Source organism: Argiope bruennichi, chromosome 10, assembly GCF_947563725.1.
Source record: "Argiope bruennichi chromosome 10, qqArgBrue1.1, whole genome shotgun sequence".
In the NCBI taxonomy this organism is placed as follows: domain Eukaryota; kingdom Metazoa; phylum Arthropoda; class Arachnida; order Araneae; family Araneidae; genus Argiope; species Argiope bruennichi.
In genome coordinates this window covers 39435811-39460128 of record NC_079160.1, presented here as the reverse complement: position 1 = coordinate 39460128, position 24318 = coordinate 39435811, and the positions used below count along the sequence as shown (strand labels likewise).

Here is a 24318-nt window from a genome sequence, read left to right as displayed (position 1 = left end):
TATATATAAAATTATGAGTGGAAAACTTGATAATCCTTGCATGGAATATTTAAGTTTCCGTGCAATTAAGAAATATACAATGTTATTATTACATATACTTTAAAATTCAGTTCAAAGAAATAAAATTCTGACCTCAGGTCCAATCTCTCCCTTCTCCCCTTTTGGCCCCTAGAAAAATAAATAACCAATTAATTTTATGATTATTAATCACAGACTTGAAGAGAGACACATTTCTGTTAAATGTGGCTCTAATGCAAAGCTAAAGAATCCATGCAGCACTAAAAAAATATGCAAGACATGCAGCAGACAGTTAGAAATAGCTAACAGAAATAGCAGAAAAAAAAGCAGCATGCAAGACAGAGTCCCAAACTACTGGGTGGCTGTACTAAGTTCTTTTTAGTAGTTAGAAGTATTAGCCACAAAAATCACGGACTTGTAGGACCAGCACCCATACTGTTGTCCTTGATAGTTACCGGTAAACCTGGTATTCCGTCTGTGCCCTAAGAAGGAAACAATTCAGATTATTTACTGGAAAGTTAACGTGAGTATAGAATTATATTGAAAAGTCAAGATTAAGCATCCTTTATTTCTAATTTCTTATGGACATCATGCATAGAACATTAAATGACAAAAAGATCAAGTAAAGTTATTAAAATCTCCAAAACATTAAATACATCATTCAAATAAGCGATACGAAATGCAATGTTTTGTAGGAAAAATTTAAATAAAAATAATCTTCTAAAAATAAAACATGTTTTCCAAAGTCAAAAAACTATTTCCTACTATTAATCTTCCTAGTTGATCAGGCCATAGAGAACAGACATCTAATTAAAATCAAACTGTAATCGTTTTTCATCAAGCATTAACAAATCAATTTTCCATTTGACTTTTGAAGTTATGTACATTTGTGGTTTCTGTTTAATATTAGCTGAACCAAATTTTTGATTATCTAATTTTTACTATATATGGGTAATACCATTTGATATTCAATTCAAAAATTCATAGTATTTAAAATAATAATAATTTTTTAAAAAAATACAAAAATAAGCTAATGTATAAAGATAATATTGAAATGAAATTTTTCAAAAATATTTATAACATTAGCTAAGTAGCAATTAAGCTTGAATCAGACTACATCTGAAAACAGAAATATATAATGGGAAAAAAATTTCTCAGAATTAAATATAAAATTGCATGAATCTTATTAACATTCTTCTTACTCAGTAAAACTGAACAGAATTCCATTCAAATTTTTCAGTGCTTTTTGTATCCCTATATATGATCTTTTTGGAAATATTTGTTATTGTTATAATCTTTTATCTAATCAGCAATTAATTTGTAAATAACCATTTTCTTTACTTTTTAAAAATTCATTGAAAAAATGTTTCATTTCATATAGCTTTAGTAGTGTTTTCATTACTCTACTAATTATATCAATTGAAATAACTACTATTAAAAGGAGAGCAAATTATTACCATCACTACAGATTACTACTATTGTTTCTTTTTTTTTTATGACTCAGAATATTAAATTCTGAGAATAAGTACTCACTGGCAATCCTGGTTCACCTTTATCTCCTTTTCTGCCTTGATCTCCTCTTTCACCCTAAAAACAAGTGTATATCCAAAGGAAATGAAATCTTAAGTCACAATTCATTAATATTAATTTTATATAAGGATATCGCAATTCCTGAATTTATTATAATTTTAATGATAAGGAACATAAAATTTAGTTGCACAAAATATCTGAATATATACTATGAATGATATCTAAAATATTAGGATTATATTGCACTTGCTATAAGAATAAATGACTTTCACTCTATTATTAATACTAGATGTTGAGTAGTTTTCACAATTAATAGTTAATGCATGTGCAAATATATTTATAAATTAATTCAAGAGTAGAATTTCATACAAATAAAAACACTGGAAACTTATAAAATTTTAAGTTACAGATTAAAGAAGATTGAGTGGTATTTACAACCGATTCTATAAATTGTGAATTAATGCACATATAAATGGAAAATAGAATAATAACTTTAATAAAAAATTATTAAAAATAATTAATTTAAATTTTAGCCGAAATAACTGATATTGTCAGATTTTTATTAAATAAAACTTTGGAAATGAAAAAGGAGAAAATTCAGCCATAAAATTTTATAATGTATATTTAACCATTTTTAAAATTTCAATTCATGAAACTTTTTAAAACATAGTGATGAATTTATTATCTTATAAAATTTTCCCAAACATAGGACAATTTATCATTCACGAAATTAAAAACTTCCAATAATAATTGCTCTGTAAAACAGTTTTTTAAAGGTGGTGTTACTTTTAATTTAATCATTTTAGTTATTTCTATCAGAAAAATATTGAAATATAACATATTCTCACCTTCATTCCATCCAATCCTGGTGGGCCCTGCGTTTAAACAATAACACTAACAGTCAAAAACCACAAAGGATAACATACTGCTTACATCGAAAGTAAGAAAAATTAAAACCAGCACACCTTTGCAAACTAAATTCTTTAAAATGCTGTACAGCAAAGCAAAAAGTAGCAACATGCACATACTGAATTGATTTAAAACCAACTTTTTCAAGTAAAATGTTTATAACAAATTAAATACATTTCAGTTATTTAAAATTCAAACAATTCGATAGATTTAAAAATTATTAGAATTATCTATCATTCACTAAATCAGTATACATAAATTTTATTAAAAACACTTTAAAAATATAAAAACTACTGAATTCATAAATATGTTAATATTAGAGCATAAATATCACAACACAAATCAAGCTCCCACCACCATTAGTTGAGTAACACAGTTAGTTAAGAAAGAATATTAGATATGCTGAACATGGAATGAAGCAATAGAAGAAAACATAAGACCTAAAAAGAATAAAAATATTAATATATTTAACCCATAAAATCATTCATTCATCTTGAATATATATGTTTAAAAAACATAATAGTAGTATTTGTAGATATACAATATACCTAAAAAGTTGTTTAACAGTTACATAATTCAAGATAATTTTGGAAGAAAAATATGATATATAATGAATTCTAAAGATTTTCCTATATGTAATTTCATTTATTTATTAAGAAATATGACTGAGATGTTCAGGCTAAACAAATCATATAAAACTCATGAAAAAATATTAGCTTGTTTCTAATTTGATGGAATACTTTTAAACATAAAAACTGTAATGCAATAATTTTGATTTAGAATTTTCTTAGCATTGTAAATTTGTGCAGTTTTTTAAAACATATTCTCTGATAATTGAATGAACTGAACTGAAAACAAATAAATTCAAATTGTAAAGAGAGACAATTGCTTCAATTTTATTTTACTTACAATGTTACTTGAAATAATTTAACCTCTTTAGAAAAAACAACTTAGATTCTTACGAAGTTATTAGAAAATAATAATCTATATACTTATAATAAAGCTCAATGTGTGTGTGTGTGTGTGTTGGCGCTCTACAGGCCAGGTCATTTGACATACAGCTACCAAATTTGGTACATGTATACCTTAGAGGCCGGGAATGTGCACCTGGGGTCTCTTTTTTTGAAATTTTAATTAGAATTTTAATTATTAATTAAAAACTAACTTTCCCGCCAAAAAAATCTTCCATTTTCCCCACCGCCAACTTTTTCGCCAAAATAATCTTCCATTTTCCCCAACGCCAAATGATTTAGGCTTTAGTTCTTTTTTTCTCCCAACAGTAATGAGGCTAGGGTTAAGATTTTTCGGCGGATTATTTCAAACGACTCTGTTTATTTTCTTAATGTTTTATGCATTTAAAATTAAACATTGTTAATTAATCCATGTTTCAGATTCATTCTGAAGTACTTTTGAATTAAAATAACACAGAATAAAGGAAATTAAAAATGTATAATCTGCATAGCGTTACCCCAACTGGCGTAGAAAAATTCACGCATTTGCGTTACCGTAAAAGGCGAAGAAAATTCACGCATGCGCACTGTGTTCTGATTGTTGGCATGGCAACCATTAACAACGGACGATTTAAATTACTTTTAGGTTAGTTGTATGCTTTTGTAAGTAAATTGTATTTATGTTAGTTATATATTTTTTTGTATATGCTTATAGTTTTAAGTACATCGTTTTTTAAGTAGTTTTTTTTAACCTGTTTTCAATGATTTAAATTATTTTTAGGCTAATTGCATGCTTTTGTAATTAAATTGTATTTATGTTAGTTATATATTTTTTGATATATGCTTATAGTTTTAAGTACTTTTTTTAAACCTGTTTTTTAAGTAGTTTTTTTAAACCTGTTTTCGACCGATTATTTTAAACGATTCATTTTATTTTCTTAGTGTTTGATGCATTTAAAATGAAACATTGTTAATGAATCGATCCGTTCATGATGAATCTGAGAAAATTTTGTTGACGAATTCTTGAGATATTATATAAATTAAGAAAGATATTCTTTAGTGCCCATAAAGTTTAAACGCCCAGTGACTCTATTATCAGTAATCATATTATTAAAAAAAATGCTTTGTTTCAGTAAAAAATATTATTATATTAATTGCAGATTAATCCTTTACACTTTAATTTAAAGCATAAATTCAGGGGTAACAGAAAATTAGAGAGATACATATCACGTTATGACTGAAGGCCTTTATAATATTATGAGTGAATTATATGACTATCAAAATTTGAAGTTTTAAAATATTTTGCTGAAGAATCTATTAAAGTTGGAATTGCATAAAATATTTAATTATTAAAATTTTAAAGAACATTAAGATTGGCGAACCGGCTGGTCGCCAAAGGCGGCTAGTTATAGATAAGGTGAGAGTTTTAAATTTGAGACACCTTGATGGTGCATTATTATGTAACTTGAGAATCAAATTTTATGTATCCATTAAAAATTATATTCTGAGGTCTAAGCAATATGATTGTTTGGATAATTTTAATTTTAAAAATTATAACTGAATCATTATTTTTGAATTGTTACATGAATGATAGTTTAGTTTTTTTTTTTAATACTTTAGTTAAGATATAAAGAAATAAGAAATATCATCTTCCCATAAAAATAAATAAATAAATCATCTAACAGAAATAAATGACTATTAATTTAGCACATAATTTAACAGAGTATTATTTAGATGATTTTCCAAAACTAAAAACTGAAATTGCAAAAAAGAAAATTTACATGAGAAATGATTTATTTTCCTTTCTATGTCTTAGAAGTTAAGGTTTCTTAAAAAAAAAAAATGTATAGTATATACAATATAAAGCTTTAGTAGAAATCATTAAAATATTAATGAATTCATAATTTGATTATTTTTGTAAAGATTATAGAATACTAAATCTAAATAAATATTCTTTTCAACAAAAGGAAATAGTTTTTATCTCATTTGTTTATAAAAAAATAAAATCGATACATTTTATATTACAACAGAAGAAACATGTACTGTACTGTATTACAATATTTATAAATTATAATTCAAATAATGCAGAAAATATAGCAAACATACTATAAGCCCTGGTTTACCATCCATTCCGTCTCTTCCAGATGGTCCAGGAACCCCTCTTGGACCCTAGAGAGCAAGAAATAGTGGTAAATGCTACAATTAGAATCGTTTTCTAATTTTAGAAAATAATAATGCTAAAATTAAAATTGTTTCAAATAATCTGTTAAAGATTATTTGAAATAATGGAAGAACATAATAATCAACTTTAAAATACAAAATCAAAATTAAAGAAAAATAAAATTTTAATAGTGTTAGTAAATTTTTCAAATAAAATGGATCTATTAAGAACATTAACAATTTCAACAGAAATATATAATATATATCAAAAAGTTTAATTATAAATAAGTATTCCAAAATAGCCATACTGGAAGCCCCATTGGTCCTGGTTCACCTTTAGTTCCTACATCACCCTACAAGACAAAAATAAGATTCTAGTAACAAATCAAATAATAAAAACAGATTTTTTTTATTTGTGTATAGTGAAATTAGTAGAGGTTTTTGGAAGAAATTAGAACAAAGTTTAATAAACTTTGAAATTGAAGACCTCTAGTAAGAAGAAAGATGACCTTTCCATCAGAAAAATTTTACTACAAATCAGGACTAGGAATATGAACCATTATTTAACAAATTAGTAAAATAATTTTAATTATTTTTAGTTATAAATAGTAAAAAGTCTTAAAGAACATGAGGAACATTTTAGATTGATAATATATATATATATATATAAAGAAATGGTCAACGGTTTAAGAAGCCCTAATTTGTAAATATCATATTCCTATATTTTTTAAATGACAGAATATACACAGATTTTACTCGGTAATCTCAAATGTCTATCTTTTAAAACTTAGAATTTATAAACATGTAATTTTTTTTATTTTTAATGCATTAATATTGATAATTGTAATTAATTATGAGTTGTATTGCTTATTAAGTATTATAATAAAACGATAAGAATATTACTGACTTTATTATGTATGATATAATAGCATGCTATTGAATTTATGTATTAAAATTTACAATCAATATTATATATATATATATATATTGGAGTATGATTTAAACAGCATTTTAGCAGAACTGAAAAACAAAGTAACAAGTTTCTTTAGATACTTTTATGAGATAATATCAATAACGTTTACATAATATATTTAATAAAATATAAAAAAATTTACATATTTGATATTTGTGTCTTCTGAATTTTACTAAGAAATACATGAAATAAATTTTATTCTTCTGAGATGTGGTTCTCAGATAAGAGGCTAAATCTCAGCAAAATAAAATTTACTATATAATATTGTTGTTTGGGCGTAGACTCTTTAAAAATGAGAAAATATTTATTTACATATGAAAATGCAATCACTAAATAAATATTTAATACTCATATTTAATTTATTAGCTAATTTTTTATATGAATATAAAAATATTATAAAATGTTAAATATAAGAAATGAACATAATGTACATTGAAAAAAAAAAGCATTTATTAAAGTAATATCATGGTGCCAATTTTTAAAATTAAAAAGTAAAAAATAAAATTAATCATTTTTTAAAGTGTAGTATTTGTTATAAGCTTAGGAAATGAACAGGAAAAAAATTACTTACAGGTTCTCCTTTCTGTCCATCTACTCCTTTGTCTCCTTTAACACCTGGAGGACCTTGAATGCCTTGTAAGCCCTATATAATTAAAGAATTTTTATTTTTTCAGCATTTGAATTTTTTTGTATTTGCTATATCTGTACTGCAAGTAGAGAAAAATAAATTATGGAATAAAAATAATTTTACAGTGAATTATTTGAAGGTTGCTTCATATAAATTTATCAAATTTCAGAAGGAAACAGCTGACACTATACTAAGTATTGTAAAATTCACAGTTCAGTTATCTATATTAATTTTCATCTAAACAAAAGTTCATGACTTAATTAAGTTGGCCAGATAGTCTTATAAAAAAGAAACTCAAATACTTAAAATATTGAAATTATATCTCTAAAACTATTAATAAATATTCTACTTTAATAAATTACTTACAGGGGGTCCTGGTGGTCCGGGAGGTCCAGTGAACTAAAAAGAGTAAAATAAAAGAAATATTATTAGAAAGCATATGATAGTAAAACATAACTTTGTCAAAAAGTTCACAAATAAAAATGTTGCAAAATGTTTTAAAGATCAACTATTAATTTTTATACTAAATAAACTTTCAATAAAAAATGTACACTGATTAAAATTATTGTAGAATGAATAAAATAGTAAACTAAATTCACAAATTTAAGACATTGATGTCAATATACTGTAAAGACCATATAGATTTAACTACCTATTGTTTGTACTTTCTCGTATATGTTAAGAGAAATTATTGTGATCATCAAAAAATCGAACTTCAGATTCTGATGAATCTACATGTATCAGACCTTCTTCAATTTGGAAAATATCTGTTTGTCTGTGACAAAGGTAACTCAGAATCACTCATAGTTTTGATATGTGAAATTTACCTCACATTTGTAATTTTCTATCAAATTGTGTGCAAAATCCATTCAGAGGAAGTCTGTCTGTCTCATTCTTCAAATATAATTTAATACAATAATTACAAAATTAAGACAGCTAGATGGATAAAATCCATACATAGATTTAATATTTATACAACAGACACCTATCAAGTTTTGTGCCAAATCCAACAAGGGGTTGATTGCTGTTAGTCATTGATTCAGAAGCATGTTTGGATTACTTCAGGTCATTACTTTCAGAAATATGTAAAGGCGATAACTAAAAAATGTCAAGAAATATATCAAATCTGGTATGTGATTTGGTGACTGCAATTGTGGTTCTATATCAAATTTTGATTTCAATCAGTTGAAAAAACATGCATCTAAAACACAAATTAACTGTTATTAGTTAGCAAGCAAGTATTAGTTAGTTAGTTATTAGTTAGTATGCAAGAAAGTGTTCAGCAGACCACTCCCCCTTGGTTTAAGGTTTTGTGATAATATTACAATATTAAATTATTTAAATGCATGTAATAATATACTATTAATGTTTTTTTTAGCATAATATACTTAAAAAAATTTCTTTAGCAAAGCAACAGAATAACAAATATTTCCACAATATCTTATTACTCTATTATTTTGTTGTTTTTTACAAACAACGAAATCAATTTTTAAAAAACTAAAAATGCATCAAATTTCATTAATTTAATTTAATATTCTAATATTTTATATAAATTGTAATACAGAATTATTGAAAAGCGCATTTACACTTTTTTTATCTGTAATATTATCATACCATTTATCATCGATTATCAAACAGAATAACAAATTTATTGAATTCCTCTAATCAAAAAGGAGCCAGTTTATTTAATAAATATTCATTTTTTATTAATATAAATGCACGAATTATGGAAAACTACTTTTTTATAAGGATGTTTCTAGAACTTTTGAAAGTAAAATTTGATTTAACAATTAGCAAAGTCAACTTAAAACAAGATGTGAATAATTCATTATCAAGATCAATTAATTATAGGTAAAATATAAAAATGTCAAAATCTATAAAAAAATTATATTAATTTTAATTATTAGTTAGTATAAAATTATTTTATTATAATATATTTATAATAAAAATTTGATGTAATTTAAACAATTTGGAAGAATTTGGAAATAATTAACATTTTCTGCACTATCAAAGAAACAAAAACTAAACATTTTCTTACTGTTTTTCCATCTAGTCTCCTGTCTCCCTGCAGGAAAAAAATTCAGGCAATTATTAAATATAATTCAATTTCACAATACGGACACAAAATACAATTCAAATTCAGTTATATTTGTAATAAATTTATGGAAAATAGATGATTTGGCAATATCTGGAGGGATAAATAAAATTATGAACTACAAAGCTTTTTAATATATAAGAAAAAGAAAAAAAATTGTCAATATTGTTCAAAAAAAAAATTGGACAATTTCAAAAATATTAAGCAGCATTTAACATTTGATCTAAATAGTTCATTGAATCAGAGAAACTGCAGGCAAATTTTGAACTCTTGAACTATGCCAACCAACATTGAAACACACACACACACACACACACACAAAAAAAAAAAAAAAATGTTATTTCTGAGTTCTATTTGTTATTTATCTGAGGATAACAACACACTTTTGTATGATTTGGGGAAAAATAAGGGTGCATATGTGTGTGAGAGAGAAAGAGACAGAGAGGGAAAGAAAGAAATCTATCATCTTCAAGTTAGCAGTTCATCAGAATACTTGCCAAACAGATGATTGGAGAAAGGAGGACACTTGTTTTTATGTATTATTGGTTTAATTTGATGTTTTAATACTCAGTTTATTAAAAACAAAATATTAATTTTAAGTATTGTAGAGTTAACACAGGATAATTATATTGAAATTACTTCTTTTTAAGTCACATTAATTAAATATTTTCAATTATTATATTCAGACACGCTCTCTACACAGGAAATTCAAAAAAGAATTATTCTTAATACAGTTAACAGTTCATAATTTGTATAGACGGTTAAACTCTAAAAATTACTAACTTATAACAGATTTTTCTTCATAGTGGATTTTAACAATCATGCAAATCATAATAATTTTATCTTGTTGGTACATGATAATAATTTAAAATTAGCTTCTACCAATTTGAATGTTTTTATCAAAAAATTTTATTACAGTTTCATGCAAGCAAAATTTTGCAAAAATATTTAAAAAAATTAAAATAAAAAAAAACTTGGCGATAAATAATAAAAGCTTTGCCATAAAAAAAAGTAAAACAAAATTACCTGCTTCCAGTATCTGTATGGTATCTGATTGAAAGAGAAAAATTAATTACTATGCAACATAATTAACATTTTATAAACAGTGATAAAAATATATACACTGCCATTATAAAAATTGCAACAAGAACGAAAATGAAATTTATATAATAATCATGCAAGATAAAAAGTATAAATGATAAATATTACAAAACCAAATATTGTGGACCATTGCAATTACACATTCAGTATTTGCATGCAATTCTTTTTATGCTTTTTGATTTATTGTACATTATTTGGTAAAATTAATAGAAATTGCAACAATGCAAAATTATCTGTGGAATGTCATAGGTGGATTGCTATACACCTTCAAACCTTTTCATTTATTATATAAATCTTAACAAGCAGAAACAAACAGAAAATACATATACTTGATGGGAAAAAATTAACAGATTATGGTTTGATCTGGTTGGATTAATATCTTATTTTTTTAATGCATAAAGTCTATTTTGAGATGGATCATGTAAATTTTAAACCTGTATGGTTGTGTAAATAAATGCTAATATTAAGTGGTCACTGGAGATTTTGCACAAGGACAATAATATTTATTTTAACAAATGGAATATCAATTGATTTTAAGGTTTCATCAATATAGATAATTTTGTTTTATGAAACAAAATTAAGTGGCACTTATTTATTTTTTTCAGCATATCTTCATCTTTAAATGACTAAGAATCATTATAAAATTAAAAAATAAAACTGTGTATAAAAAAAAAACTCTTTCTTTATATAGAAATTCAGAAATCTTAAAGTTATTTGTATACATTTTAACTTTCAGCCTAAGAAAAAAAGAACATGCAATGTTAGAATCAGTATTAGTTAGTTATCATAAATCAATGAACAGGGCATTGAATGAAATGATTTCCAAAGTCAAGCAAAAAGGTCAAAAAGATTATAAAAATTAGTTTAAATATTTGTTTAAATATAAAATGATATATATTAAATAGGAGCTGAAGAGAAAGAGATGCTTTGGTTTGTTTTCTCCATATAAATTTGCTCGGTTTGTTTGCTCCATATAATAATTTCATCAATTAATGAAATTATTAATTGACGAAGCAAAATTGGTGCTGGTATTGGTATTAAACAATAGATATAATGTAACACGTCAAGTTTATTGCTCACAATTTTTAGTAAAATAGTTGAAAAGAAATTTGAAATCGGTTATGCCGTTGTAAATTTATGAATATGCTGGCTTCACAATTTATAAAATACCAGTAAATATTGCTTATGCATTAGCACTAGATATCATGTTGTAAATTTATAAACAAAATCACAATTATTGCAGATCCAAAACATAATGCATTCATCTTAGTGTTTTATTGTAACGAACTATGTCTTTAAAAGAAAGAGAGGGGGGAGTTTATGTTATATAATTTTTTGAGATAGTTATAGAAATTTCTAAATGCAAAAATGTACCTGTTGTTATAAAAAACAACAGTAGAATGCCACATGAGAAGTGTATTCAAATTAAAAGCCAATTAACGCTAATTACATTTAAAAAAAATGACTCCTACGCCAGACTCCTACAAAATTTCAATAATATATATATATATATATTGCATTTTTTTAAAATTATGTTTGATAATTAGCTGATTCACAATTAATATTTTCCACACCAAATATTGCCAGAAAACTGAACACAGAAATAATTTATTTTAAAATAATAAATTTACATACCACTTCACCTTTGTTTCCCTTGTCTCCTTTCAGTCCAAGTCTGCCCTTTAAATGGAAATAAAATATTACTTCTTAATCCAACAAAAATATTTATAAATCATTTACAAAATAGAAGATAATTTCAACAAGTAATAGGTCAACAGTTTTATGAAAAGAGAACAAAAAGAAGTAAAACAATGAAATTTATTACAGTATTTCTTTATTGGTATATTCAGAAATTAATTTTAAAAACATAAATTTAAGAACATGCATATACAGCATTAACTACTTAATTAATTAGCACCAATTTAAGTTAATTCTAAGGCTAATAAAATTCTCAGTTGAGCAAATAAAAATGTCATAACAATGAAGTCGGATGCAGAAGTTTGGCAAATTTAAAGTAAAATTTGGAGAGATAAGTATCTGACATCATAACTACTTCTTAGGGATCTGGAAATGAAGTTAAAATCATCTCCCTCCCACTACCGCCACTATTTTTCTTTTAAATGCCAAGAGGCAAGGAAATCACAAGATAAAAAACAAAACTCCTATTGATAAATTTTAGTTAATTTTTTAGAAAATAGAAAGTTTTAACAGTGATATAAGGAAGCATAGCAGCAGCAAGGTAAAATATTATAAATGCCCTGAAGCTATCTTTTAGGGAAGTGCTAAGGAGATAAAATGACACTTTTTGACATTTTTTAAAGAAGAACAGGGCAAGGAACATCACACACCACACACCTTTTACCCTTATTGTGCTGTACATGATTAGTAAAATTATAAGCTTTTGTTTTAGAATATTTATAAATTCACAGCATAAAATTTCAAGCTAATATTTATGATTACAATTTTTTAATTGTCTTCTTGTTTATTAGAAGCAGGAAAAAACATTATTTTTCTAAACATTCTAATACTGAAATAATTAACAAGACGAATAATTCTTAGAACAGTTTGGAAATTTCTCAAAATAAAAATTTCTATGAATAACAGAAGGTAAAAGAGTAGAATATTTAATCTAAAAGAGTAGAATATTTCAAAATATGTATGAGTCATTGAAGAGGATTCATGATTTATTTTTGTAATATTATGCATATAAAATATATTCATTTCAACTTATTAATTTCTCATATCTAACTATGTTTAAAATATTTTTGGACAAAAATAACAAAAGAAAAATGGACAGATATATTGTTTAAAAATTGTAATCACATGTTTTTACAATGGTAATATATTTCACTAAATAGTATTTAACATTTAAAAAAAATTATGTAACAAAAATGTAAAGACCTTCAAATCTTTGCACAGTACATATCCATGATAGTTTGAATTCATTTTTGAAATTCCATTATAATCTCTTGGATTGCATCACAATTTAAAGTTTATATGGAAAGATAATGAATTACTATGATAACATTTTCTTTTTAATGTTGAGCATTTCTAGGAGGGAAAATCAGTTTTTAAATTTTCATATTTATGATTTTTCCATTTTTTTAATAATGTGTTTTTCAAGAAATATCAAAACTATTGTTTAAAATTCATATTCCTTTCATCTAAATATTTTTTTCTGATTACATTTCTTACTAGTCTCTAAAACTTTTTATTACTTTGCATTATTACTTTTTTATTACTTTCTTAACTTTTTATTACTTTGCATTATAATAATTTCTTGTAATATCAATATAAAATAAGCCATTACTCCCATTTTTTCTATAAAAACTGTTCAAATCTCACCAGTACGGCGTTTTTGTTTTGAAGGAACAGTAGTCAGAGAAAGCGACTAGAAGAAAACTTTAATTGTCAATACTTCTTCAGATAAATGAAGCTGGTATCAGTAAATATTAGATTACTATTATTTTAATATTCACTTAATTTTTAGAATTAATACTTTTTTCCCTTTCCACTTTCTTTAAATTTTTTTAATATAATTTCATTAAAAAAAATTTACAAATATTATTTCATATAGCAAAACATTGTCAACAGTTTAATTCATCAGACATGCAGATTAAATTAATAATTAAAACAATTTTAAAATTGAAATCCAATATCATTGTTTGCAGGAAAATCTCATTTAAAATTTATGTTATTAAATTTTGATGTAATAATTTATCCACTATTATAAACTTTTATAGCTTAAATTGCCCATCACCTACTGGAGGTCCCGGTAATCCAGGTGGTCCCATTAATCCAGGTGCACCTAATTCACCTCTTTCACCTTTATCACCCTTAGAACCAGACATTCCCTAAAAAGTAAATGAAATAAAATTTCATTTTAATAATATAAAAATACAAACTATTAAATAAAAAAAATGTTACTTTACATTAAAGTACCTGAATTAAAAAAAAAAAAAATGTTGACCAATTTTTAAACACTTTTTTCAACATAAAAATGTTTTATCCAAAGGCGTGGTTATTTAAAAATAACTAAAATAATTCTAACAAAATTTTCAAAATTTATATTAAAAAAGAAATTTTAAAAAATTTAATTATAGTTTTTTTTGTAATTTTTTCAATAACCATACATATTTATAGTACTTCTTATAAATATTATTTTGTTCCAGGTATCTTTACTTCTGGAATTAAGCCATATAGCTTAGCTATTAAGAGCCAATACCTTCAAATTTTAATAGAAATAGTCAGCATGAGACCAAAATTTATAACTAATAGGATCTTAATTTAAAATTAAGTACTGAACAACGATGAAATAAAAATCATCATGGATAGATTTGACTTTCAGTTAAAAATTATTTTCAAAATATTTTTTAAACTTTATTTAAAAAATTTTCCTTAACTTACTGGTATTCCAGGAGGTCCTTGAATGCCATCATCTCCTTTGGAACCATTAAAACCTGGAATTCCAGGCAAACCTCTGTCTCCCTTCCAGTAAATATAAAAATATTAATATAATTTAGAATCATAATCAGTATTATACATGAAGTAAATTAATAATTTGGCATGTAATTAATTTAAACATGTCAAAATCAAACATTAATGTTTGGGATGAGGGGGCGGGCTACATATAAATATGGTCTAAATTTTTGCCAACTGCAAGAAAGCTGTCACATCTAAAAGATATTTATTTTGAAAAGAATATAGGGGAAGGGGAATAGACTATAACAGTAAAAATAATGTATTCTTCTAATTTATTACCATCTTTCCTATTTTGGATAAAACATTTTGTTCCTACTTATGATACACAAAAATATTAAAATTTCAGATTTAAGCAAGTAGTTATGGATCCTGAGGAAGACTTCCTTTTTTAGTTGCAAATAGTTCATATCAACAAATATTTTCAGAGGTAGAAATAATTTTATACCTATATTTTCTACTATTTCGAAACGGAAGTAAAAAACGTTTGCAAAACACAAGTATCTTAAATTCAGTGTGTTATAAAATTACAACCACTCTCACCTTCAATTATATGCAAGGAATTAATTTTAAATCATTAAAAAGTTTAGTTTAGTTTTATTATAGCTCCTTTTGATAATGTTTGAAATCTAACTTGGCTTTGTTATAATGAGATCAAGCATTTCCTCATTTTGTTCCACTTCAGTCCGCATGCTATCACTGAATTTTCACTTAATAAAGGGTGTATTTGACTTCAGATTTGTATACATATAGTTGATATTTGGTCGAATCGCATTTCCGATGTATGAGTACTGATGGACAGACTCAGTTGCTGAAGAAACTTATTTCACTGAAATTTTTAAAACTTACAATAAAAAAAAGAAGAAAATGCATAAAAGATTTTTTTAAAATTTAAACCTCTTTTATTATATATTTTCAATTGCTACAAAAATACTCATTTGTATGATTGTGACATGCTTTAACTCAATTATTAATAGAGTGCATATTTTAAAAGAATACATCAACTTTGTTAATATGAATTACTTATTCTAATTGTTGATTGCTAACTATGATTTCTAAAACTAACAACAAAAGTATTCTTTGTAAAATTATATATAAATATATAAAAAAAATTTAATTTAAATTTCTTGCTCAGTCAACACATTATAATAAATATAGCAATAAATGATTTCCAGTATTTATCGAGCATTTGGATGAAGAAAATGTAGAAAAAATTTAACTAATAAGCCACTAACAATTTCTTTAAAAAAATTCTAATATATTGCCCCCCCCCAAAAAAAATAAACATTGGTTTAAATGAAATATGTTGTTAGATATGAATGCAAAAGCATATGCATTGAATTGAGCAAAGCAAAAATGAAGGCACCCAAAAAAGCACATTGAAAAACAAGCCAAATTTGAATTACCATGTTTACAATGTATTCATTGTTTACAAAATCCTTTGTATAAAACAATGTTGTTTGATTTTTATTAAAATCCTTCTTGAATGTCAATTATAAAATTTTGAAAAAAATTACAAAATTTTTTTTGTTTTCTTTATATATTATGTTATTACCAAGTCCTTATTGTCAAATGCACTGATCATTTTTAAATATTCATTAACATTTTGAAATTCAAAGGGACTATGATCACTTCAAAGAAAAATTAATAAAGATTATTAATAATTAAGTTAAAGTATAAAAGTTATGAGATGAGCTTTAAAATATCATGGCTAAAATTTTTATAATTATATTGCATTTCATTTGATTTTCATATTTTCTTGCTCTCATAATTCTTTATATTTCTATATTTTATATATATATTTCACATATTCTTCCATATTATTATGACAGAACGATTTAATGCTTTTAAAGGACTTTTAGAAGGGAATAATGTTTTACCGGGAAACCTGGAGATCCTAAATCTCCCTTTTCACCTTTTTCACCCTTCAAACCAATTCTACCAGGTTCTCCTTTGAATCCTGGCTGGCCAGGAAGTCCTCTTTTTCCCTTAGAGTAGACAAAATTTTAAGCACACGGTAAAAATTATATTTCTCACATTTGCATTTAAAGTAGTATAAATGACATAAAATAATAATAAAAAAAACTATATTATGGACAGAAACTTTTTATTTCAATCAAATTTAAATTATTTTTGAAACACTTATAATTTGAAAAACCACAGCCTAATCTATCATTTATTAAAACCTGCAATATTATAATAATACTACAAAAATAGAATAGAAATCCAAAATACTAAAAAACTTTTCAGAATTGGATTGATATTTTTTCCAATATATATTTCTAAAGTTATTTTTTGGGAAAGATCAAAAAGTTTATCAGCTTTGATTTAAAATATTTCTTAATATTTAAAAAGTGATTTTCAAAATTAGAAAAAAAAATAATACATAAATAAATATATATTTACAAATAGATAGATATTGAAAAAAATCAGAGTGAGTGTTAGCTTTGTGTTAGAATTATAGTCATGTGATAAATTTCTGAAATTTGTTACAATGTTTTTATTTTTATCAATTAAAGATATAAATACTCTATAACATAATCTTTAATCCTATCCTCACTGCATATCTTAGATTTAATAAATAATATTAATCTTGAAAAGAGATAAGGTTACAGCTTCAACTCATTTGTTTGGAAAAAATTAAAACACATTGCATTTTTTCATCCTCTTACATTTATTCAATTGCACTAAGAAAATACATTTATATCAAATTATTTATGAAGCAAATCCACATAATGTGCTTTATGATTATAAATTAATTTTTGTCATTTAGATAGTTTTAAAAAAACTAATAATAATTTATTTATCAGATTAAATTAATAAAAATGTTCTTTGAAAATAAAAATAATAAATTTTTCAACCTATTTTTAATGCAGAATTTTTTGAAAGGTAAGTTGTAAATTGTTTTCATAAATTATAATGTGCCTGAATTTTTTTTTCAGAGAACTAAAATTTATATATATATATATATATATTTTAAATCAATGCAATGTGCAAATGTGATTAGTTAACTTTTTTCTTAGAAATGAAAGATCAGTAAAAAAGAAAAGATGCAAGATAATGTTAGAAAACACATTTTTGTACTTACACCAGCTGTGCTTGAATCTTGTTCAGTATTGTTAGCAGTTAAATTAATAATCCACATCTTCATTTTAGCAGATCTTGTTAGCAAATCATCTCATATAGGAAAGAAAATTATAACTGGAAACTAGTTATTTTAGAAAAAGATACTGTTAAGTTGTTAACAAGAGAGTTATTCAGATATGGTGGTGAGAGCTTGGATACACAGTGTTAAACAAGAATTGACAATTAATTATTATTCAACAATTATTCACATGAATGCAAATAAAAAATGATATAAGCATGCAGAAGCAAAAATAAAAACATGCTACTAAAAATCTTTTTGAATTACTCAAATTTAGAAAACTGATGTATTTAATGAATGAATATTTCATTACAATGACAAATAGAAGATTTTTGCATTTAAGATACACGTTGAAAAGTGTAATAATAAAAGCCAAATACTTGCTATCTAAAAATGTTTTATTTGTAGTGGTTGTCATGAATTAGATAAGTCCCCTATACCCTAATAATAATAATAATAAAAAAAACTCTACACATTTTCATAGATTTTGATGTTTAATGTCACCTATATTTATGTATGCATAAGCTGATCATACCATTCATTATGATTTCATAAAATATTTAATTCCTATTAAATATTAATCTTGACAGGATTATAAAATATCTTGTGAATCAATTACATAATATTAAAACAATTTTTTTATATATTGATTTCGATCAATTCACTTTATTCAGCTTCTAATTAAATAAAAATAGAAATTCCTTATCAATAACTTTAAATGTTAGTTTTTTTTCTAGTTTATTTTATTTAAAAAAATACTTACATTGGGAAAAAGATTAATATTTTTCAACTTTTCTTTTTAAGTGTAAAACACATTACATAGATAGAAACATATTACATATCATAGAAACAAGTAGTTGTTAAAAGAGTTTTTTAGCAAAATGATTTTATATATTTTATGAAGCCATTATATTAATATTTACTTTCGAAATTAGCTATTACATTTTTAATTAAGTTTATAAATATATTTGGTTTGAGATTAAAATATATGAAAGTTTATTTTTTATAATTTATATTTTCTTTATTAGGTGAATGAATAAATTTTGCAGGTCATTTATAAAATAAATGGGAATTTGAAATATTTACTCATAATGAATTCTCTATCTATTGAACACTACATTTATTTTCTTTGTTATCATTATCTTTGTTCATCTTTCAATAAACAGAAAATATATTTTATTATATTATTAGTTGAGATGCATTATGATACTTAAATGTCAAAACTTTATTATGTATTTCAATTGTATTTACTGCCACGAATCTTTTTAAAAAAAAATTGGGCATGGCTTATGGAATAATGATTATTCATTAAAGAAACAATAGATAAGTGATGCACAATTTAAAACTTTAATTTAATGCTAAGCCTACTAACTTGCACATAAAATGCAATTCAATTTTAAAAAATGAGACGAAATGAATAATTTCAGTATAAAGTATTCCACTGAAAGAAATAAATGATTTCTCAGTTCAAGAAAAATAATTTTAAAAAACTTCTACAACAGCAATAATGAAAATAACATCCAGTGAAATGAAAAAGCTCAGCTATGATGCTAAGCAATAAGCATGCAGACTAAAAGCATCATGTCATGTATAAGTAATATTTGCTGAATCGTACCCTTTTTCCTCTACGTCCTCTTTCACCTTTATCTCCTTTATCCCCATGTTCACCTGGGGGCCCAGGAACACCAACATCTCCCTGATTAGTAACAATGCATGGGACAGGTAAGGTAGTTAGTAAAAGTTAGTGAAAGCAGATTAGTGTTACAAAATTCTTTACAATATGTCTTTTTTATGGTTGTAGACAGAAAAGACACATTTTTACAATAAAAATTAATAATATGGTTTTCAGATAATAAAAGCTTTAAAAATGTATGCAACTGTTTTGAAACATTATGTTTCACACTTCATGAATTTATAAGAATACATAATATCAATGAATCAAGCTTGAATAAAGCATGTTATGTTGTATATTCCATTTATGGCTGTTTTGTATGTCTCTTACTTTTCTTCCAGGTGGACCAGCTGGACCTGGAGGTCCAGGAGGACCGGGTGGTCCTTCAATGAAACCAGTTGGGAAAGAATTTCCATCAAGAGTTGTTGTAAGACCTCGGTCACCTTTATCTCCTTTTTCACCCTAGAGAGATATATGCAGTGAAAAGTTAAATTAAGTGACAGTGAATAAAGTAGGATAACTGCCTTAATTAGAAAGATAAGGGGAAAAAATACAACTGTGATTTTATAGTGTTCATGCATTTTATTACCGCATTTTTAAATAACAGTTTTGGTTCTCAAAGTAGGAAGTTAATGATGTATGTGCCCCATTTCCTTATACTTGTTAATTATATTATATGTAAGGTTTACTACATGTCTTATATTCTGAATGGAGAGTAAGCATATGAGGATATCAAAAATAATGTTTGTTAAATTTGTATAATCTACTAATCTTTAAATTATCTGTGTTAAGGGACGGGCTCACATTGTGGGAATATATGTCATTCATGTGGATATATATGTCTAGACTAAATGAGTAAATTATACATTATATTTCTATATTTGTTAAATAAATATTTAAAATACCTAAACAACAAGAATTGATTTTCACATTTTCAGTAAGAACATGGATACCAATACACAATCTGGTTTTGATGAATTCTATTTGAGATCTATAAGAATTATTTGAATTTATATATATGCAGTTAAATTATATATATGAAAAGTATACAACAGTGTCATTACCTTAAAGAAGATAAATGAATTAATGAGTAATAAAGCAGACTGCTAGAATTCAATCTCAAGAGTATAAAGAATATTACTTCTTCATTTGGAGTGATTTATTTTAGACTCTTTGAAATGAATTTTGTAAGTTGATAAGCCATATTTTATATTTAATTTGAACTCTGAGTATTTCCCTGCATGAATTTTAAGAATGTAATCTAATTCTGAATTGAACCAGATAAATGGAAAATGATGGATCTGCCTCATAAAGGAGTAAAAATTTAAAAAAAGTTCAAAATATTGCAAGATTAATAATATAAAAATAATGCTAAAGATGATACCATGATTAACATGGGAAAATTTTATAAGTTGAGAGTCATTCTATTCAGTTGCTTGCTCTATTCACATTTTAGTTTATATTGTTATTGATTAGAATATTTTCACTTTCAGGAAATCATTCTCCATCATTTTTTTAGAATGATACTCTTTTAGGCTATATACAAGGGGGAAAAATACTTCCCCAATTTCACAGGAAAAGAAAAATAATAGTAATGATTCAAAATGTTTGCATATTAAAATAATATAAATGTATTATTTTGATATGAAAGCATCAGAAAACAGACTTTGTGCAATACATAGTATCATGAATTCATTTTTAATCTATGAAAAAAAAATGCAGAACAATTAAGTTCTTCTAGAAATAAAAGCATATCTTCTATTAAATTTTTTGACAACACTTTGTAAAATCCAGATATGATTAATTCCCACTTTCACTGAATACAATACTGACATAAATAAATTTAAATCATTTTATTGATTAAGAGGTTGTGTAAATAAAGAAATTTCCTGAGTTAATTTTAATAACCACAGAATAAACCATTTAGATATATTGATATAAAGCATATAAACTGATGCAAATGATGATGTCCTAGGAAAATTGGATTGAAAAGACTGCATTCAGATGTATTAATATCCTATTTCCAAACTACAGCATTGGATATTAATCATAGAATGAACCATCTTGAGATTTTAGAATCTTGTTATTTCAATTGGATAAAAAAGAAGGTAGATGTATTGACAACTCATTCTTTGAACTTCAACACAATATTACCAGCATGCTGTTCTATGCCTTAACAAATAACTCTACCAAATAAGAAGGATGTCAAGGAAGAAAATGTCAAGATTTGAAAATCCAAATTCTCCTGATAATAAAATGAAGTCACATTATTGAAATACTATGAAAAGGATGAGAGGTATATTTATAGTTAAAACAAGTAATTTTGCACTTAATATTAGATTGGAATCTGAATTATGTAATACAAACAATAAAAAATTATATTATTCTGATAAATTACTCTTCATGTCTGCAATCTTAATATTATAATATAATTTTAATATAACTTTTTTAAAAATATACAGAAAGATAATTTTTATAAATATATATTACAAATAAAATTCTTAACTTCATCTTAAATCACAGATAAAAATTAATATAAGGTTAGTTTCAAGGTTAGTTCGTACAATGAGTGGATTAGTAATGGTATTTGTTACAAACATCTATATGTTATAGAGGGAAGATAAAAATTTAATAATTTACAAAGAATTAGTAAATTAGTTTGATTAAATTTTAGGAAATAAAAATATTCATTGATAAAATATGATTGTTTTAAAATTAAAAATAATTAATGATACTAATTAAATTAAAACAAAATCAGTGTTATGAATTTTACAACAAAATTTAAATTTTGATCAAGATGACATAAAATTTATTACAATCAAAAATCAAGTAATATATTAATATACTTGATCTATAATTTTAAAAATTACTGTTTTCTTTTTGAAGTTTTATTGCAAAATTTAAAACTAAAACAAAAATAATTTATGTGCTGCTTTAAAAATAAGTAACAAAAGAAATTGAATTAATTCTTTGAGAAAAAAGGGAATGGGTGGTGCAGATGAAAAATAAATTTGAATAAAGATACAAATATAAGCACATTTTTTAATAGAAAAAAAATTTCAGATGTTTGGAATTAAATTTAAAATTTAAATATCATTAATCAGGAAATAACCAGAGTGATATTTGTCAAAGTGAGACTTTTGAAGATTTTATTTCCAATTACATAATTTAGAATTAGAAAATTAATTTTTTAATATATTTGTAGGACATAACATAGGAAGACTTAGTTTTTAATAGGAAGAAAACATGGGAAGGGAAACAGTATTATTTTATACTGAATCAAAGACATACTTTAGTTCCTAATAAGGAATTAAAAGATGTTGAATCTTGTTTACTCTGATAATCCTCAGATGACAGTAAACTGAAATGAATTACAAAACAACATCCGATATCCGAATCAAAATTCTGCTACAAATGATCCAACCAAAACAGATCTGCTCATGGTCAGTAATGTTAGAATTCATATTAGTAAAGACAAAAGCTTTTTCTAGAAGAAAAAAGAGAAAAGGTTTTTCTAGAAGAAGAAGAAATTCATACAGAAGAAAACAGAGAAAGAGAACCAGATATTTGAACGAAGAAGCTCCACTAAAATGTTAGTGCATAAATTGCTCAAAACAAATCATTAATCTCACAGGATTTCCTTTGGGACCAGGAAGTCCTAAATGTCCATTCAAACCTGGTTTTCCAGGCATACCAGGAAGTCCAGGGGCACCCATGAAACCTCTGTCACCTTTTAAACCTTTTTCACCCTATAAGTTTTGCACATAAATATGGTCTTCAAGTATACATATATAGCATTTTAATAAAAAATTGAGCTGTTATATAAAAAAAGTGATAATATTTATTAAAATACCCTAAGTAATGATACTTTCTTCAAGGAAACTGACTTTATTAAAAACTTATATTTATGGTTATACTCATAACAAGACTTTAAATAAAATGATATCACTTTAAAGTAATAATAATATCCTTTTCTTTAAAGGGTTATTATTTTAGTATAGATCGATTTTTTAAATTTTAAAATCAATACAATATAAAATAATCTGGAAAACTTTGTTACAATTGAATATTTAGAAAATAAAGTTAATATATGTCAGTAAAATTTTTCAATAGCATATAATGAAAATTTTGGAAAAGGAATTAATATATCCTTAGAAGTGGTTTTCTTTTGGATTTTATAAGGGAGTATTTTAAATTATTAGCAATCATTTAAAATGTGGAAATGTAAATAAATAGAATATAAATTTTTTTTATTTGTTTGCTATACTTATTTTATTATTATTTTTAAATCTGGAAGTAAATGAAAAAACTATTTTTTAAAAAAATGAGGAGCTTTATACCTTAGGTCCAGGTAAGCCATCTTTGCCCATTGGCCCCTAAATATAAACAAAAATAAATTTCAGCCAATATCGATAAATATATAAATATTAATCAAAATTTAAGAATATATTGAGCTAATATTAAAATAAAGTTTTACAACATATAATTAGGATTATAAGGCACTAAAATATTTTAATAAATAATAAATAACCAAATAGATATTGCATTTGATCGAATTCATCAATAAATTATATATTTCTACTAACAAGAAAGTTTGTGTGTATAGGCACTCAATTGGATAGACCATTACCTAGAATTACGTTAAAAAATATGCATAC

At 24.6% G+C, this 24318-nt stretch overlaps 1 protein-coding gene across 7 annotated transcripts in view; it reads right to left on the bottom strand.

The window, feature by feature from the left end:
* LOC129988295 (collagen alpha chain CG42342-like) overlaps nucleotides 1–24318 on the bottom strand; it is a 698930-nt gene that overhangs the window by 5396 nt on the left and 669216 nt on the right. For 2 of the 7 annotated variants that reach the window (XM_056096482.1, XM_056096485.1), the window contains 17 exons: nucleotides 24001–24036; nucleotides 23293–23409; nucleotides 19991–20122; nucleotides 16724–16831; nucleotides 14772–14852; nucleotides 14129–14218; nucleotides 12000–12044; nucleotides 10290–10313; nucleotides 9207–9233; nucleotides 7535–7567; nucleotides 7112–7183; nucleotides 5876–5920; nucleotides 5514–5576; nucleotides 2397–2423; nucleotides 1552–1605; nucleotides 474–500; nucleotides 133–168 (listed from right to left, as the gene is read on the bottom strand). In XM_056096482.1, coding sequence (XP_055952457.1) covers nucleotides 133–168; nucleotides 474–500; nucleotides 1552–1605; nucleotides 2397–2423; nucleotides 5514–5576; nucleotides 5876–5920; nucleotides 7112–7183; nucleotides 7535–7567; nucleotides 9207–9233; nucleotides 10290–10313; nucleotides 12000–12044; nucleotides 14129–14218; nucleotides 14772–14852; nucleotides 16724–16831; nucleotides 19991–20122; nucleotides 23293–23409; nucleotides 24001–24036 — 1017 coding nt within the window. The remainder of the gene's footprint in view (nucleotides 1–132; nucleotides 169–473; nucleotides 501–1551; nucleotides 1606–2396; nucleotides 2424–5513; nucleotides 5577–5875; nucleotides 5921–7111; nucleotides 7184–7534; nucleotides 7568–9206; nucleotides 9234–10289; nucleotides 10314–11999; nucleotides 12045–14128; nucleotides 14219–14771; nucleotides 14853–16723; nucleotides 16832–19990; nucleotides 20123–23292; nucleotides 23410–24000; nucleotides 24037–24318) is intronic. The other 5 variants (XM_056096484.1, XM_056096483.1, XM_056096487.1 and 2 more) reach the window with 5 other exon arrangements.